Below are 20,515 nucleotides of genomic sequence, written 5' to 3'. Positions count from 1 at the left end.
CTTTTTCCCCCTCCTTTTCCCTTTTTTCTTCTCTTTTTTTCTCTCCTCTTTTCCTTACCCGGGGGGCGCGCGCCCCCAACGCCCCCCCCCCTGGATATGCACCTGAATAGGATACTGATAGGTAGGCAAAGGCACCCCATTCGACAACAGACTCAGTACAGACGATAAATTAACGGATGCATATTTCTGGTTGATATCAATGAAAAATAGGCTGCGATATCCACCACCCCCTAAATCACGTTTACACGACATTTAAACGCAGTACCCCCGTCGCCTCCACTACTTACCTCAATCTTTGCAAGAACACTTTAGTCACTTTACGAAGATGGGTATTGTAGTATGTCTACGCGTCTTGTGTGTTTCCCGTATCTTTAATCATCCGGTATTAAATTGTATCACTCTGTACAGTCGGAAACATACCGATATGCAAAGCTACTCTAACTTGCTCCCTTATTTACAAACGCGCGAAACAGCAAGTGCGCGAAAATTGCCGATTTATACGTCCCCATAATTAATATATGCTACTTGGTAGGGATATACAACACAGGATCAGGAACTAGGCTACCTCATACCACAGAAATTTAACACATAAATTTCTGCGCCTCAGACACAGTATATACCTGTGAAAAAAACCTTTACGAATGCAATTTCTGTGTCATACTCATAGAGTGAACCTCAATTTACGTTTGCTGTTGACTAATCAGCTACAGATCTAGCTAGGCTAGCTAGGCCTAATAATATCAACGACTAAGCTTAACGTTAACTGATAAGTCTTAGGTAAGGTTACTGGTTATTTAACTATTGGCCGTGGCTATTCTTACGACTAGTCGTAACAATTATTTATAAACTATTCTTACGACAAAGGCGAATTCAAGCGCAGTAAAAGTAAATAAAGCAACTGCGCATGTAGTAGGGGTAACCCTAACTTTAACCCTAAACCCCAATCCTAACACTAACCCTAACCGGAAATTATTGTTACTCCTGGTCGTAAAAAATAGCTCTCCTGTCATAAAAATAGCAACTGCGCATGCGTAGTCGGAAATTATTCTTACGAACAGTCGGAAAAATAGCTACTTTGTTAACTATTTCTAGAAAGTCTGGGGACACAGACGTCAGCAGGAAATAATCCAGAGGGGGCCAAGAATACATGGTTTTCCATTAATTTTGAAGACAGAATTTATTTTGAATTCAAATTTTGGTTGTCAAAATGAATAATTTATCTGATATCGCATTGCAAAAGACAGCATAATAAAATAATACAAATCCAAAGCAGTTTTATACATTTAACCACAGTAGCCTATATATCTTCAGACAAAATTCAGAGCCTTCAAAACTGCTACCCAAAATTTGAACACTAGAATCATATCCATTTTGTTTTTAATGGTCCACTCAGTTCTTTTCAGTGGGTGGCCACACCTAAGGTGAACAAATCAAACAGCATGCCGGGTTTGATTAAGAGGTCCTTTCAAGCTTTACTATGCTACTTTAGTTTGTACCTTAAACAAAGCACTTGTTATTGTTAGGCCACATATTAATATAATGTTATTTGGTTCCCACATCTATTAAAGAAAGGACATAAACAGTATTGAGTGTGTTCAACGTAAAGCTACACATTGTCTAGTGTCTGGTCTGGAGAACTAGTTTAGTTTAGTTTAGTAGAAAAAAGGATCAGGAGGGACACTTAAGTCCCCATCAAGGACCCTATAAAGAGAGGGAAAAAAAACTGAAGACACAAACACTCAGACCCGATTACAATGCTTAAAGTGCTTGTCCAAAGCATTCTTAAACCCATTGACACTACTTGCAAGTACAACTTTCTCAGGCAAACTATTCCACTCATTCACAACCCTATTAGAAAAAAAGTTATGCCGAATATTAATCCTACTATGCGACTTTTGAAGTTTAAGACAATGACCTCTAGTACAACTACTGTTTGCAAACATGAAAAAGTCGGTAAAGGATAAATTGTCGAAACCATACACAATCTTGAAAACCTGGATCAAGTCCCCACGTAACCTCCTAAGCTCCAGTGTGGTGAGATTCAACAGTTGTAACCGCCTATAATAAGGAACCCTCTTTAAGGAACTAATCATCCTAGTAGCCCTCCTCTGGACCTTTTCAAGTACTTCCTTATCCTTAGCAAAATAAGGGTTCCAAGCCTGCACAGCATACTCCAGATGAGGCCTAACCAACTGCTTATAAAGCCTAACTACGATGTCCTCTTTCAGAAAACTGAAGTTCCTCTTGATCATACCTAAAACCCTATTACCTCTTTTAGCAGCTTCAAGACAATGTTTGGAAGGTTGCAGAGACGAGTCAATGTAGATACCTAGGTCTCTTTCAACAGAGACCTCCTGTAACTCCACACCATTTAGATTGTATGTAAACTTTTGGTTACTGCTACCAATGTGCATTACCTTACATTTATCAATATTAAAAAGCATTTGCCACCCCTGAGACCAGGAAAAAATCTTATCTAAATCCGCTTGAAATTTCTCAGAATCGCTTTTGGAAGAGACCTCAGAATACAATTTGGTGTCATCAGCAAACTTCTTAGCTGTACACAAAATATCTCCGTCGATGTCATTTATATAGGCAACAAACAACAGGGGACCTAATACAGACCCTTGTGGAACCCCACTAGTAACGTTCTGCCAAGAAGAAGCACAGCCATTAATTACCACCCTCTGTTCCCTATTACCAAGCCAATTCCCTATCCAAGACAGTAAATTCCCTATGACACCCATGCTCTTCAGCCTAAGTAAAAGACGCTGGTGGGGAACTTTATCAAAGGCCTTCTGGAAATCCAGGAACACAACATCTACAGACATCTGCCTATTTAGTGAGCTTGTTACATCTTCCATAAACTCAAGGATATTAGTGAGACAAGACCTTTTTTGACAAAAGCCATGCTGAGACTCTCTGATCAAAGACTGACTGCTGAAGTGACAGACCAAAGACTTTTTAACAATAGACTCCATGACCTTACAAACTACACTAGTGAGACTAACGGGCCTATAATTACAGGGCTTAGTCTTATCACCCTTCTTGAAAATTGGGGTAATATTAGCACATCTCCAGTCCCTAGGAACATAACCTTCATCCATAAATTTACTAAAAATCAACGAGAGTGGAACGCAGAAATAGTGTGCAAAAGTCTTCAACAAATACGGATGGATTGCATCCGGTCCAGAAGCTTTAGAAACATTTAGACGAAGCAGCTCCTTTAAGACAACGTCATCCGAAAATAAGACCGTATCCAGTTTAGGCCTATCACTGCCCCCCTGAAAATCTGGAATACTACTCGTATCTTCCCTTGTGAAAACCGACACAAAATAGTCGTTCAAAAGATCTGCAAGATCCTGACTATCAGTAACTATCTTATCAGCCTGTGGTGCCCTAAGGGAAACAATTACATCTTTAACTTTCTGCTTAGACCTGACATAAGAAAAGAAGGCCTTTGGGTTATCCTTAATTTTTAGGGCGATGCTTTTTTCGAAATTCAATTTTGCATCAGAGACTAAGCATTCTACTTTCAGCTGATGAATTTTAAACTTGGCCAAAAGAGATTCAGATTTAGTCCTCCTAAACAACTTCCACATTCTACGTTTTTGCCTAATTGCACATCTAACTTTCTTATTCATCCAGTGAGGCATACTGCTTTTACGACGACGATTCTTCCACGGAACATGATTTTCCATAATGACCTTTAATTTATCAGCAAAACAAATCCAAGACTGAGAAGCACTCATATCACTAAACAAATTAATCCAATCTGTACCCTTTAGTAAAGTTTCAATTGCCTCTGTATCTGATCTCGAAAAATCAGGGACTTTTTCCTTGCTAATAGAACTTACGACCTTACAAACAACATCAAAAGCTAGTATATCATGATCACTAGTTCCTAGTTTTCCTAGACCGGTCAAATCAACAACATTGCTTGGATTAGAACTCAAAACAAGATCCAGGATGTTATCCCCCCTAGTAGGGAAAGTAACATGTTGATGTAAAAAGCAATCTTGCACAACATCTAGAAAATTACTACCTTTCCTACTACTAGAACCATCTATCCAATTAATGTCAGGAAAATTAAAGTCGCCCATTATAACAACATCACCTTTAGCAGCCTTTCTAATTGAATCAAACAGCACGACATCATTATCATCGCTGCTGTTAGGAGAGCGGTAAACAACACCTACAGTGATAACGTCCCTGGACCTTTTGGAGTTGTTTGTGGACAACTCGCACCAGACAGAATTAACAAAAGACCCTTGCAACTGAGATTTCTCAACACTTACAATGTCATCCCTAACATACAGTAACACTCCCCCACCAACCCCATTATGAGTATCCCTTCTGTCCTGACGATACACAACATACCCCGGGTGAGAAACCTCAGCACTATCAATGTCCTCCCTTAACCAAGACTCGGTGATACCAAACACATCCGGTTTCAGATCCTCGAGAAGCACAGTAAATTCAGCAAAATTTTTACGAATACTTCTAGCATTGGTAAAGACAATCTTCAGCCTATCCCTGAAACTACGTACATTAGCATGCCTCCTAAAGTTAGAACTATGACTATCACTTATTTTGCTCTCAAAACGCCTATAATCGCCTCCACTAGGAACATAATCCTTATCCAAACTAATTCCTGACTTCATCGCCCCCCAATTTAGTTTAAACATAGCTGTTCAACAGAGTAATTCACCATCCTACCAAACAACGAGGCCCCAGTATTAGCTAAGTGCAAACCATCCCTGGCGAACAGATCCCTTCTACCCTGGAAAGATGACCACATGTCAACAAATGTGAAGCCGAAGTCGGCACACAAACTATACAATAAACCATTCAAAGTTACAATCTTTTCTGACAGAACCTTGCTGTCAAATCTTGGCAACAAACTGCATATGACAACTTTAGCCCGAGTTGATGCTAGTCGACACATCAATTCGTGGTACCTAGACTGAATAATGTTTTGCGACTCCTTCTGCACATTGTTAGTGCCTACCTGGACTACAACCACCTCCTCATCTGACACGATTTTGTTTACCCTGTTACTGACATCCTGGATTTTAGCACCTGGCAAACATACCCTGACCCTTTTTGCTTTATCCGCCCTGCAGAACTCTCGGTCTACATACCGTACTAATGAATCCCCACACAATACCATTCTTCCTTTCGACTTCTCCTGTCCCCACTTACCGCTGTTTACAACCACACTACCATCTCCTATCACATCACAATCACCACGCACTTCGTCCACTACTAGCCACTCACTATTTCCCTCCTGGGATACTTCATTCCCATCATCAACATCACGCAACTCCTCCACAGGTAACACGTCAAAACCATTACAAGTTGGAACAACCTCGCAACAATCCCTTTCAGCAACTGCACTACTCACAGCCCTACTATTCCCGACTTCCGTCCAGACACAACTACAGCTTTTCAATAGCTCCTCTAATTCCTTAAGTTTCACACACTTATCGCAAACAAACACAATAGCTTCACTAGATGCTGATTTAAAATCACATTCCAAGCCAGAAATCTCAAACTCAATCCACATATTACACGCATCACAGCAGACTAAACGATCAGGCACAGCCATAACGAAAATACTAAGTCAAAGAGAAAAAAAAAAAACAGCGTAAACAGAAAATCGAACACACGACGGGCAGCTTAGGCTAACAGAGACTGTACACTGAACGATAGGATACAATGACGCTACAGACCTAAAACCACGGACAGAACTGAAACAAGACAAAAACAGCTCACATTGAACACAATAACATGCAGAATGAAAGATACAGACAATAAATAACGAATACACTAAGGCACAGAAAACCCACGAACACAGAAAATCGATACTCACGATTAGCAGCTTAGGCTTAACAGAGACAATATACTGAACGATAGGATACAATGACGTTACAGACCTAAAACAACGGACAGCACTGAAACAAGACAAAAACAGCTCACATTGAACACAAAAACATGCAGAATGAAAGTTACAGACAATAAATAACGAATACACTAAGGCACAGAAAAACCCGCGAACGCGGAAAAACGATACTCACGATTAGCAGCTTAGGCTCAACATAGACTATACACTGTACGATAGGGTACACTGACGCTACAGACCTTAAACCACGGACAGCACCGACACAAGACAAAAAACAGCACAGATTGAACAAAAAATATGCAGAATGACAGGAACAGACAAAAATAACTCCAAATAAACAACAAAACGAATCACAAGGTGTTTGATAAAAAAAAAACGATCCCAAAAATCCCAAAAATGAACGAAATGCAAGAGCACCGAAAAAGTACGTGTATACGCTTCAACGACCAAAGCTTATAGGTTCACTAGGATTATTGATACAGATTACGTGCACTCAATTACCTACATTAGCATGCCGCAGAAAGAGAGGTGATCTAATTTAAATAAGATTGTTCATGGTTTGGAGGATATTGAGTGTAGCAAATTGTTTACCTTGGATCAGTCTGCCAAAACCAGAGGGCATGCTCTACAAGAATGCCAAAAAGCATTGCAAATCAATTATATGTCTCAACTATTTTTCTTATCAAGTTGTTAATACATGGAACTCGCTTTCTGAGGTTGTGGTCTCTGCAACTTCATTCAATGACTTCTAGGCAAAATTGGACAACCACTGGAATCTAAATGATGAGGCAATTGTAGTTGTACAGTGTATCTTAATGTGCAGTGCTGTTAGTTTATTTCTGTTGTTTGTGAACTTTTGTATCTGTTTTGTGCTGAAGTTGGGAGGGTTTAAAATGACTTTCCTTTCTTGGAGCCCGTCAAGTATCAAAAAACCTGCTGCATTGGTCTAGTTACGCCACTGTCTGGGTCTTTCTCCGAGTTATACTTACAGTACCATACCATGGCCAATTGGTCTGTTACAGCAGCCTGCCTTTCCTAGGTCTAAACACGTACACATTCTGAACGTCATTCTAGGCTTTGTAATTGTGAATATAGATTGAGTTAAGTTACCCCTGGGCTTGTTGTAGGGAGTCAGCACTGGAAAACATCTCTACCTACCTGTATATCTGTTCAATGCCTTACTCGGCAAACATAGCTTACTGATATATATATTTGTATTGTTACTCATTATTACTGCATGTGTGTAATGTGTAGTCTGCATAACAGGTACACATCTGTCATTAAAAAAAGTATTAAAATATAACATGATAACATCAATATAGTTGTATAAACTTAGTATTGCTTGTGTACAGTGCACAGATGAATTTTGCTTTTGATGATCATTATTGTACCGATCTCTTTGATCTTTTCAAGGAATAAATAACTTGAAAGTGATGTGTAGTCTTGCTTTGCAGCCGATCGATACTTGCTGTAGTTCATCAATATAGCCCCCCTCCCCACCCCACCAAAACAAAGAATCAACCCTTAATTTTTGGCTACATACACTGATTTGCATATCACTATATTAAAATCTTAAAAAGAATATGATTAGAACTAAGGAATGATAACCATTGAATTTTTTATGCTTTGTTTTTTTTTTTCAGAAAAGATCTTTGAAGGGAAAAGAGAAGAAACAGAAGAGAAAGGAAGTAAGTAAAGAGTTACAGCTTGTAGACTAATATTCAGCTTAATATTCATTACTGTTTGATTGTTTTGAATAACGAATATTCATAATAATGCTGTAGGGGGAGGGGGATGTCCCGGAAATGCATGGGTGTCTGTGAAAACTTACTCTTATTAACACCACATTGCTATTGCCACATTGTATCTCATAGACATACTTCAAATGGATCATGAAGTACACAAAAATTTGTTTGCTAGACTTTCCTGGTTGATGTGTTTTATCTCTTTCACATTCCCTACAATTAACACAAACCCACATCACATTGCTGTCAAATGATAGTATCATGCCTCAAGGATTGTAACTGTAAGTACTACACTTTAAGGCAAGGGTGGCCTCTTTCCATATTCAGTAACTGTTTAAGTACAAATTATAGTATTGACAACCTATGCAGCAGTTAACACCAATCAGGAAGCCAATGTCTTGATGCTCCATTGTAAATATTTGTTACGAACTTTGAACAAAGAAACAAAGTCTGCACAAATTAATTTCTAGTTTTGTTGTATTTCCATTTTAAACTCCTTCAGGAACAAGTTAAGTTAGCTGCATCACAGGTACTTGTGGATGCAGCCAATGCACTGGAAGATCCCATGTCACTGGTTGTACCATTCAAGAAATATGACAGAAATGGGTGAGCATATTGTCTGTTTGAAGCAATTTTTTATTCTTATTTTCCTACTTGCTGTAGACAGGTAAGTAAACTATACAGTCAAGTCAGTGTGCAAATGTTCATGTGTATCATAACTATCATTATATTGTTTGAATGTGTGTGTGTGACAGAGAGAGATACCCTAGCTACACCCTATAAAGGATGGTTTGTCAAGAAGGGCCCAGGGAAAGTTGACGAACGTCTTACTTGGGCGTCTGGCTTGCCCATAATGAGTACAGGGTCCCTAATATTGTGTTTGTGGGGTCAAACTTTTGAAAGCTCTGTACCTGAAGAATGACAGCTTTGAGAATGTCTGTACATGTGTGTATGCATAACACATTGGCCCTCACAATTTGGAAGTCAGCAGTTGAAAGCTATGTGTGTAAATATTACAGATTGGCCCTCACAATTTGGAAGTCAGCAGTTGAAAGCTATGTGTGTAAATATTACAGATTGGTCTCATATTTAATGTACTGTTCAAGCCTGTGCTTCTCAACCTTTTCTCTCCAATTCCCAACTGGATAAAAAAGTATTTCCTCATCCCCCTCCCCATAATATTTCTACAAGCCCATATATCTTTGCAGTCACTTTCTTTCACATGCCATGACGGCGATCATGTTAGCTGCTACAATTCACTCTACAAAGTACAAAATGAAATTTAAGGGACTCTTGAGCATGAAGCTCTTGAACAAGGGCCTTACTGTTAAGATTTAGCTTTGGTCAATTTACAGTAAGACGTAAATTTCTGCGATGTAGTATGATCGGACTACCACATTTCTTGGTTAGAATATCTGGTTAGAATGCTGAAACTAGATAGGAAGTAGGCCATTCCTCCCAATTCCCCCTTTCTCAATTCTTCCACCCCCCAGACTTGTCAATTCCCCCCCCCCCTGAGGTCTTACATGGACCCTGGTTGAGAAGCACTTGTTTAAACAGATAACAAATTAAATTTGAATGAAAGTCAGAGATAAAAGTTGTGGGTGTTTAACACTCTCTTCTCTTCATCAAAAAAATTTAGTTTTTCTAAATTTAATTTTAATATATGCAATCTCCCCATGAAATATTATTTTTAGACATCAAATGGTGTTTCTTAAGGCATATTGGAGACTATAAGTAAGGGCTATAATTGGGTCAAATGCAAGGTTGTATTTACTGCCCACTGCCTCATTGCTATAACTATGTATTAAGACATGTACTTCATTGTGTTTTAATGGCAGAAATAAAAAAAATAAAAAAACAACCGAACAACTACTTTTGCACTTTTATGTGAAGCTAAGAAAAATGGGTGGAGGAGAGATATATATATATACCCCAACTCCTAATCCTCAATAAATCTGCCTCTGTTCCCGCATACATACAGCAATTGTCTTGGAATAATGTGATCGCTAATGTTAAAATTGATCAGTCTTTCCTCAAAGTTATTTTCTTTCGATTCCTTCTTGTCAGATTAACAGTTTCCATTGACTGTCATAAGATGCCGGAGTGTACTGGAGACACAGTAGACTGGGCGTTGAGTCTGCTGAGTACAAATATGAAGAGTTTGTGAGTATTTTAAAGAAAATCCACTCTTTATTTGGATCTTTCTTCTTACTTGTTAAATAAAACCCGATTTGAAGACAGCTGGACATATAGTTTGGTTTCTATGCTCTTAAACATTTCTTTGGTTTTTGTAAGTATATTAACAGAAGAAAATTGACTGGGAAATTAAGAAAATAAAAATACAGGGGCAAATGAAATTATAGACCAAAATCGAATTGAAATCAGCAACCATGCAGGATTTTATTTCATAATTCAATTGTAACACTGAAGTCCCTGGTTGGAATACCATCATATCCAGTAATTTCTTTGTTCCTTCAACGTGTTACATCTGTTGAGACCTCTGTTTCAACACTGTATATCGTGAATTTGAAAGCTTAATCACCTAGGACTATTATATGCATGCGTTAATGTATGGAGTTGTTGTCTCCATCAAACGAAGCAGGAGAGCCTTGTTACTTTGTTGTAAGAATGTTTACTGTGCATGTAAAAACACATAAAAATAGAGCGCTTGATTGGAGTTGCCTGCGTATTTACATAACTCGTGTAGTTTAACTTGTTTTGCTGTGTTTGAGATGTGTATTTGTAATTTTGCTGACGGTGGACCACATGCTGTTCTTATACTCACCCTGATTTATGCTTTTGTTTGACTCCTCTTAAATGAATACTTTCAATGGAAGCAAACAAAATCCAGCAGGATATAGTAAAGGAGTGTTTAGTTTATTAATATACAAGCTTCATTCAATCAACCTACTCTCAAGCTATGTAGTTGATACTTCCTAACATAAAGTAGTGTTTTGCTAATCAACATACAGGCTTCTTACAGTCATATCAAGCTAGGGACTAGATGCTTCCTAAAGTTGAGATTTTAAGAAGTGTTTAGCTTATCAATATACAGGCCGCATTCAGTCAACCACATCTCAAGCTAGGGAGTAGATACTTCCTTACGTAAGGTGTGTTTAGCAATCAACGTACATGAGGCTTCATACAGCCAACCACATCTCGAGCTAGGGACTAGATACTTCCTAAAGTAAAGGAGTGTTTAGCTAATCAACATACAGGCCACATTCAGTCAACCACATCTCAAGATAGGGAGTAGATACTTTCTAAAGTAAAGGAGTGTTTAGTTAATCAACATATTGCACAGGCCACATTCAGTCAACCACATCTCAAGATAGGGACTAGATACTTCCTAAAGTAAAGGAGTGTTTAGCTAACCAACATTCAGGCCACATTCAGTCAACCACATCTCAAGATAGGGACTAGATACTTCCTAAAGTAAAGGAGTGTCTAGCTAACCAACATTCAGGCCACATTCAGTCAACCACATCTCAAGCTAGGGACTAGATACTTCCTTACGTAAAGGAGTGTTTAAATAATCAACACACAGGCTTCATTCAAGCCAACCACATATCAAGCTAGGGACTAGATACTTCCTAAAGAAAAGGAGTGTTGTTACATATTCTACCACTAGAGTATCCCTTTGATGGCATTTCTCCATTCTAACTTTACAACAGGTACGAACAGAGCAGCTGGGGCTGGAAAGAAAGAGAGAAGCGTGAAGAGATCACAGATGACAGAGTGCTGTTGCTGGTTGCTAGGGGAGAAGACCAAAATCCAGTTGGATTTGTTCACTTCCGTTTTGACATGGACTTTGATGATGAAGTGTTATACTGGTGAGTTCATTGGATAATGGAGACACTCTCATGTGAATCTTGTATTTTCTGTCCTTTCTACATCTAGGTGATAATGATTACAGTAGATGGTAGTGAACTGAGGTTCAGAGGCAGAAAGTCAGAAAATGCATAAATGAGTTGTGAAAAGAGAGAAGGGAGTGCTGGTAGTAGAGATATAAAAAATATATAACAATTACAAAATTAATATAAAAAACAGAATAAGAATGGAAAAACTGAAGAACTTGACAATTACCAAATATAAGATTGCATCATTCCAAACAATACACAATTCCGCCAGATTTTCTTATTTATGGAGTAAGTGTTAGGCTGAGTTCAAATTGATCCCATTCAACGCTAGAAATGTTTTATCTCAAAAGACCATTTCCATATTTGGTGTTAGCACTAGCAACAGGGATTGTTGATATTCAAAATGGTTCCCATTCTTTTTGCCTTGGTGTAGGAATCTATATAGTGTGGTAAAAAGCCCTATCATTTACAGTTTGTAAAGTATAAGAAAGATTTGTGGTGAGTCAGTACTCATATACTAACACAATCACCTGTCCTGGTTTTCATACCAAGAGAACTTGTGCTTGTACTCATACTCATACCAAGAGGTCTTCTGCTGGAGTTCTGGTACTCATGCCAATGGGTCTTCTGCTTGTACTCATACTCATAGCAACAGGACTTCTGCTCGATTGCTTGTCCTCATACTCATACCAAGAGGACTTCTACTGGTACTCATACTCAAACCGAGGGGACTTCTTTATGTATTCATAATCATGATGTTAAACTCATACTTCAAGTTAACAGTATACTTCAAGTAATACAAATTGAAATATAAATATTTGGTAGATATTTACTAACTGCCCTGTATGCAATAAGATTTCAATCTTTTAGTGCATTATTACATCAAACTGTACCTCTGCTAGCAACTTTTTGCAATAAAACAAATAAGGAAGTGTTCAGTCAGTGTCTACCCTCACACATTACACTAATGGCATGCATTCCATTCAATACACTACAGGTGGTTTCCACACAATACACTAGAGGTGCTTTCCACACAATACACTACAGGTGCAATCCACACAATACACTACAGGTGCAATCCATACAATACACTACAGGTGTATTCCAGGTTACTTTAATTTACTAATGACAAGGTTTAATAACCTTTCACTGAATACATGACTAGTGCTGATGAGTTCAACATGGTATTTCACTGTCAATTCAACCCATTATTTGGAACTCACAAATGATAGATATCATACTCCAGGGACAGCATTGCATCTTAGGTACATATGATTTACCCCACCCCCACCCCCCATTACCCAACCCAATCTTACTTCATCAATGTGTTATTCAGAAAGTGATCAGTGGGAATCACAAGTTGTATGTAGCATCTGATTTCTTTGAAACATATACCTTAGATTTTTTTTCCACCAAGGATCTTCATTGGCTTTAGTTCACAAATATGTGTCTCTTCTTGCCCATTATTTTATTTAATTTCTATAAAGACAAACTTTTATTTTCTTAACAGCTACGAAATTCAACTTGTTGAACAAGTTAGACGCAAGGGTCTTGGAAAGTTCTTGATACAGATTCTGGAGATGCTAGCATACCAGTAAGATATATTCTTTACTCATGGAAGTAGAACACTTACTGCCGCCTTCTGTTTCAGTTGTTTGCGATATTTTACGTAGAAATAATAGTGTCATTGTCTGGTAGTTTTGGTTACTTGTCAAAGGTAGGGAAGTAACCTATACAATCAAGTTTGGGTGTGTGTGGGTGTGTATGGTATGTGTGTATGTGATGCCCCAGCTTGTACACACGATATCTCCAGATAGGTAACCTCTGTAATTCTCATATTTGGCATGTGACTTCCTCATAATTAGTCCATTGGTGGAGTCAAAGGTCATTTGTGGTCTACAGAGGGCAAAATGTGAAATCTTCAAAAATGCTGTATCTTCTGAACCTGTACATCAAAGGTTATACATGCATGTTAGGATAGCATTATGTAGTGTAAAGTTTAGACACAATTTGGTGTAGGTCAAAGTTCACATAAGGTCACCAGGGGTCAAAACTTTGAAATCCTTGGAAACACAATATCTCCAGTTAGAAACTAAATTTGCTCTCATATTTTGCACATGGCTTTCCAACAATGAGTACAAGAACCTTATTGTTTTTGAGGTCACACGTCATTTTAAACTATAAAGCTCTATAAACACAAACCTTGTAAACACGATATCCCAAGATAGGTTACGTCTCATGCTCATTTTTGGCATGTGTCTTTCTTATAGAGTGAACACAAGTACCAAATTATTTTGGGTGGAGACTAAGGTCATTTGGGGTCAGCACAGGTCCAAATCTTGAATTATGAAAAGTACTTTACATTGAGAACTTTACCTTCCAAAGAGATTTTATATATTCATGATAGGTATTAGGTTTCCCAAATGATAAGTGAAACTATTCTACAATTTGGTATATAGGTGAAAGCTCAATTAAGGTTTGCAGAAGGCAAACCATACAAAATTTCTAAAGGTCAGGTCTCAGTGAAGTTGTGAAAATTATGATGATTTGACTTCCACATATGTAGTAGCACCCCCTTGCTGTTCTAGGTGGAGGTCGAAGGTTGACTTAGGTACATGCTGTATGAACTGCAGCCAGGGTTAGCTTGCAAACTACTCATGTGCTGCATGTGTAACGTATTTGGAGGCAAGTAACCGCTGGAAGGGGTATCCATCCCATTAATGTGGAAGAAGTTAAAATTCATTTGTGACAAATTGTTATTGCAGAAAGATTTTGAAAGTTTTTCCTTTTCAAGAGGAGTTTCTCTGTAAGGAGGAATAGCCAATGTTTTGTAAAGGACCTTTATTATATTACTATATTTTGAGTTGCAAATGGGGACTAGCAGTTGATTTAGAAATCTAACGTCAACATAACTCTCTCCCACCACCCAATTCTCCATCCCCCCCCCCCTATTACATTTTCCCCCATATCATTACAAATATGCTGGCAAGGCATCCCAGCAATGTTTCATTTAAGTAATGAACATCACTTTTTCCAATAGTAGTAAAAATTTAATTCAAAGAAGCCTTTCATGAGGAGGGAGCTTATGGGTGACCTAATTAGTTAATAAAGCGTGGAAGTATCTATTGTACCAATGCTAGGTTTCTAATCTGATATTTTCTAAGCTTTGTAGAAAATCAATTATCAATGATTAGTACATTATGGAGATAACAGTGTTTGGGTATAGGCTATTGATGAATAAAGTACCAGGCCTAACATAGTGTTCCTAATGTTCTTCTTTTTCCTTTCAGAACACAAATGAAGAAGGTGATGTTGACAGTTTTCAAGCATAATAAAGAGGCCAATTCATTTTTTGTCAATCAGTTAAAGTAAGTTTACAGAGGGTTTTTATAAATCACTAAAAAGTTGTTAAGTTCAAGTTATCAATATCAGATTTTATTTCAAATCTATTATGAAGAGGCTCCAACTTTAAAAACAAATAAGGGGAAGATAACTCATTATTAAAGATTTTGTGAGATTTATCGAATATTTATTGAATAATTTGTAGTTTGTTGTAAATGAGTGAGTCTCATCCTATATGTACTTATAGTCCTACCTGTAATCTAGGAGAGGTTTTATGCATAGGCAACCTTGTTTGTTAAAGAAACATACTCTGTATGTATCCAGTCCTGAATGTAGGTATTTAGAAATTTGTTCATATACTACCAAATGTATTTGTTTGTGCTGGACCCTATTTATCATTCATAAGTGTTCATCCATGTATCTTAGAAAAGTATATTTGATTGGTGTGTGTTGTGTATTGTTTTGTTCTTTATTTGCATTTTGTGTTTGTATTTACCAGTGCTGCACCTATCATACATGTGGTTATTGATCTACTTGTATGTGACGCAGAAGTTATGGAGACTGTTCGTCTTTTTCTGGAAGTTGTTTATGAAGTTCTTTCATTTTATTTTACATCCAGATATGAAATAGATGAGACATCTCCGAGTGTTTATGACCCCATGAATCCTGAGGATTATGATTATGAGATTCTTAGCAAACCGATCAAGAAGAAGAAGACCATAGCAACCAAGAGTGAATGAAGAGAGACTAATTCTGCTTCAATAACAATCAGTTATGGAATCCAGCATTGTCATTGCTTAGCTCTGCCTGTGATCATTGACAGCCGTACTACCATGCTGGACAAGTAACGCAGCATTGTAGGTACCTGTTCAATCTACTTCATTCTGGACAAGTAACACAGTGTTGTAGGTACCTGTTCAAGCTACTTCATTTCTGGACAAGTAACACAGTGTTGTAGGTACCTGTTCAATCTACTTCATTCTGGACAAGTAACACAGTGGTGTAGGTACCTGTTCAATCTACTTCATTTCTGGACAAGTAACACAGTGTTGTAGGTACCTGTTTAATCTACTTCATTCTGGACAAGTAACACAGTGTTGTAGGTACCTGTTTAATCTACTTCATTCTGGACAAGTAATACAGTGTTGCAGGTACCTGTTCAATCTACTTCATTCTGAACAAGTAACACAGCGATGTAGGTACCTGTTCAATCTACTTCATTCTGGACAAGTAACACAGTGGTGTAGGTACCTGTTCAATCTACTTCATTCTGAACCAGTAACACAGTGTTGTAGGTACCTGTTCAATCTACTTCATTTTGGACAAGTAACACAGTGTTGTAGGTACCTGTTCAATCTACTTCATTCTGGACAAGTAACACAGTGGTGTAGGTACCTGTTCAATCTACTTCATTTCTGGACAAGTAACACAGTGTTGTAGGTACCTGTTCAATCTACTTCATTCTGGACAAGTAACACAGTGTTGTAGGTACCTGTTCAATCTCCTTCAGTCTGGAAAAATTACACAGTGTTGTAGGTACCTGTTCAATCTATTTCATTCTGTACCAGTCAAACAGTGTTGTAGGTAACTGTTTAATCTACTTCATTCTGGACAAGTATTAAACGCAGTGTTGTACAGTAGGTATCTGTTCAATCTACTTCATTCTGAACCAGTAACACAGTGATGTAGGTACCTGTTCAATCTCCTTCAGTCTGGAAAAATAACACAGTGTTGTAAGTACCTGTTCAATCTATTTCATTCTGAACCAGTTACACAGTGTTGTTGGTACCTGTTCAATCTACTTCATTCTGAACCAGTCACACAGTGTTGTAGGTAACTGTTTAATCTACTTCATTCTGGACAAGTATTAAAGGCAGTGTTGTACAGTAGGTACCTGTTCAATCTACTTCATTCTGAACCAGTAATACAGTGATGTAGGTACCTGTTCAATCTCCTTCAGTCTGGAAAAATAACACTGTTGTAGGTACCTGTTCAATCTACTTCATTCTGAACCAGTCACACAGTGTTGTAGGTAACTGTTTAATCTACTTCATTCTGGACAAGTATTAAATGCAGTGTTGTACAGTAGGTACCTGTTCAATCTACTTCATTCTGAACCAGTAACACATTGTTGTAGGTACCTGTTCAATCTCCTTCAGTCTGGAAAAATAACACAGTGTTGTAGGTACCTGTTCAATCTATTTCATTCTGAACCAGTTACACAGTGTTGTAGGTAGCTGTTCAATCTACTTCATTCTGAACCAGTCACACAGTGTTGTAGGTAACTGTTTAATCTACTTCATTCTGGACAAGTATTAAACGCAGTGTTGAACAGTATAGGTACCTGTTCAATCTACTTCATTCTGAACCAGTCACACAGTGTTGTAGGTAACTGTTCAATCTACTTCATTCTGAACCAGTAACACAGTGTTGTAGGTACCTGTTCAATCTCGTTCATTCTGGACAAGTAACACTGTGTTGTAGATACCTGTTCAAGCTACTTCATTCTGGACAAGTAACACAGTGTTGTAGGTACCTGTTAAAATCTACTTCATCCTGTACAAGTAACACAGTGTTGTAGGTAACTGTTCAATCTACTTCAGTCTGGACAAGTAACACAGTGTTGTAGGTACCTGTTCAATCTCGTTCATTCTGGACAAGTAACACTGTGTTGTAGATACCTGTTCAAGCTACTTCATTCTGGACAAGTAACACAGTGTTGTAGGTACCTGTTCAATCTCGTTCATTCTGTTCAAGTAACACAGTGTTGTAGGTACCTGTTCAATCTCCTTCATTCTGTTCAAGTAACACAGTGTTGTAGGTACCTGTTCAATCTACTTCATTCTGTTCAAGTAACACAGTGTTGTAGGTACCTGTTCAATACATTAACTCTCAGAGGACCAGTCTGCTGAGAATGGGAACAATACATTGGCAGGATCATTTGGTCACCTGGTGTGGTAGGTTTGGTCTGTTTTCGTCTACATGAATGCTTGGGTCAAGAAGAAATCATAGACTTGCTTAAATTTACCCAAATCATGTTAAAATCATTACATGTTTGGTTTTGGTTTGCAGTATTCAATTTGACATCCCCCCTCCCTGCCTGAGGCAACCATTTCAACATGTGGTTTGGGCATACCAATTACATTCTGCTAGGTAACTCTGAAGGCAGTGGCGTAGCCAGGATTTTTTAAGTGGGAGGGCGCTGGGGGGGGGGGCTTGATCATTTCCTGGGAGGGCGTCTTGTTACTATCTAAGCGGAGCGCCACCATGGGTTTGCACGCAGTGTAAAAAACTTTTTAGCTAAAAAGGCCTAGATTGTCGGAAATGACACTTCCCAGGCCTTGTAAGCAGGGGCGTCAATCCGATTTGAAAGGTGGGGGGACGTAATCGATTCAAGTTTTATGGCCGCAAGTACTACCTAAGGCGCGCATTTCCTCATACTGGTTGGCGCGCAGCGTATCAAGAGAATTTCAGATTTCAATACCTGCCAGATTGCTGGAGATTGCACTTGCCAGGCTGGATAGCAGCCATCTAGTTGCGTGATTTCGGGAGAAAATTACAAATTCGTCACTCAGGAAATCTGCAATCAAGTTCATGCGGCCTTAATTTTTGGTGGATTATTTCTGTTATTAGTGATTCCAATTGACATGAACATTAGAACCCAGTGCAAGTTGACAAATGATGCGGCGACTGGAAACTCCAGCCCCATTTCGCCCTATGTTTCAGGATAGAATACCCCTCATTTGTTCGAACCCATGACAACTAACAATCTGTGAATAAATTTACTTCGAAATGGGCACATTATATTGCACCAAGTCGGTCAAGGAATGACCCCAGGGTGTTGGATCTGTCATCGTTGCATCAAAAGTACGGTGATTTTAATGGATTTAGAAGTGACACAGAAACGACATTTCTCCGAGGGAATGATCAACGAACTTGTATATTTTAACGATAATAGTATATAAAAACAGATGGCTTGGGAGCACACAACTAACACCCCCACTTGCTCTAATAATAATAAACATCATGGTATGAAAATTACTTTACAGCAATATGCATAATGTAACTTCTTGTGTACAGAGTTTTTAAATGTTAAATACATCAGTTACCAAACAGGAATCGCTTGAACTTGTTGATCTTTGATTTTGTTGCTGGTTTTATAAAATTATCTGCAACCATATCCTCTGTTGGGCAATATGTAATGTTAACCTTACCTTCATTGACCATTGTACGAATAAAATGGTACTTAATATCAATGTGTTTTGATCTTTGTCGGTGTACAGGATCTTTACTCAATGAAATAGCACCCTGGTTATCTTCGAGAATTTTAGTACAGTAATAAAGTTTCTTGTCCATACCATTAACAACTGAGTTAAGTACAAACTTTCTTGTGTTGTAGCTGCCAATGCCATATATTCAGCCTCACAAGTGGATAATGCAACTGTGGGTTGCTTCTAGATTTCCATGAAACGAGTGGACCATCTCCAGTCAAATTAAAACAATAACCAGTTGTACTTCTTCTGTCCTCCACTGAAGATGCCCAATCTGAATCACTGTAAGCAAGTAACCTTATGGGTTGACTTGATTTCTTGAAGCATAATTTGTGACCAATTGTACCTTGTAGGTACCTAAGAACATGTTTGGCAGTATTCATGTTCTCTGCTTTAGGTTCTGACAAATGCTGTGACAATCTACTTACCACCCAACTTAGGTCTGGTCTAGTGCATGTCATGGCATAAATCAAACTACCAACTATTTCACGGTAATTCTTTGGATCAACAGCTTCACTACTGTTATATTCCAATTTCTGTTCACATGGAGTGGATCTGGGCTTACAGTTTACCATTCCAAATCTTTCTAGCATTTTGCTGATATATTTGCCCTGGCTCATCTTGATTTCTCCCTCTTTTTGCTCAAAATAGATACCAAGAAAATATGATATCTTACTCAAACCTTTCATTCTAAATTTCTTCTGCATAACTTCCTTGAACTGATCTAGCAAGTGTGTGTTACTAGCTGCCATAATCAGATCATCAACCCAAATAATGACTATGATCATGTCATATTTAATCTGCTTCTTGTAGACACAATGATATGATGAATTTTGAACAAAATCATTTTCAACAAGGTTCTCATGTAATACTTTATTCCAATTTCTACCCGACTGTTTCAACCCATTCTGTGATTTCTTTAACTAATATAAACCAACTTTTCTCCTGTGTCTGATAAAACTTCAAAGCCTTCTGGTTGCAAGTATGATTGTGGTTATCAAAGTGGAAAGGTATTCTCATATCCTTGCTTTCAGTTTAATCCATTGTCTTGGAAAATTCTGTTAGCATGCAATCATTTAACACTAGTTCTATGTACATGTACCAACAATATTAATTTGTACATGATGTGTACATGTGTATAAACTTTGCATTGTGCATTGTGTTAGTAAGATAATATAGTACAAGACAAGTACCTTCTTCAGTGTTAAATTACTACTTGTGTACAGTGTATGAGCTGTTGTGTATTTTAATTTAATGTATACATTGAAGCAGAATGTAAAATGGTGGACAAATAAATATTGATACAAACAATTTAGTGTTATTAATTTAAATTTAAATTCAACATTTAGCAATTTGAATCACTGTTTTTCTTTTACTGTTCTTTTTCAT

At 37.9% G+C, this 20,515-nt stretch overlaps 1 protein-coding gene across 1 annotated transcript; it reads left to right on the top strand.

The window, feature by feature from the left end:
* Positions 1 to 310: 310 nt before the first annotated feature.
* On the top strand, positions 311 to 20,476 carry LOC139971990 (N-alpha-acetyltransferase 40-like). Its single transcript, XM_071978858.1, has 8 exons — positions 311 to 382; positions 7,549 to 7,593; positions 8,153 to 8,256; positions 9,721 to 9,816; positions 11,328 to 11,486; positions 13,024 to 13,107; positions 14,804 to 14,881; positions 15,475 to 20,476. The coding sequence occupies exons 1-8, from the start codon at positions 326 to 328 to the stop codon at positions 15,593 to 15,595; spliced, it is 744 nt and encodes a 247-aa protein (XP_071834959.1). The 5' UTR covers positions 311 to 325; the 3' UTR covers positions 15,596 to 20,476.
* Positions 20,477 to 20,515: the final 39 nt, after the last annotated feature.

Source organism: Apostichopus japonicus, chromosome 8 (assembly GCF_037975245.1).
Source record: "Apostichopus japonicus isolate 1M-3 chromosome 8, ASM3797524v1, whole genome shotgun sequence".
NCBI classification, from domain to species: Eukaryota; Metazoa; Echinodermata; class Holothuroidea; order Aspidochirotida; family Stichopodidae; genus Apostichopus; species Apostichopus japonicus.
This window is presented reverse-complemented; position numbering and strand designations above follow the sequence as displayed.

Coding starts and splice junctions, on each gene's coding strand:
- LOC139971990 (XM_071978858.1), top strand. CDS start 326: ATGGGTATTGTAGTATGTCTACGCGTCTTGTGTGTTTCCCGTATCTTT. Junction 7,594..8,152: donor AGAAACAGAAGAGAAAGGAA/GTAAGTAAAGAG, acceptor AAACTCCTTCAG/GAACAAGTTAAGTTAGCTGC. Junction 9,817..11,327: donor AGTACAAATATGAAGAGTTT/GTGAGTATTTTA, acceptor ACTTTACAACAG/GTACGAACAGAGCAGCTGGG.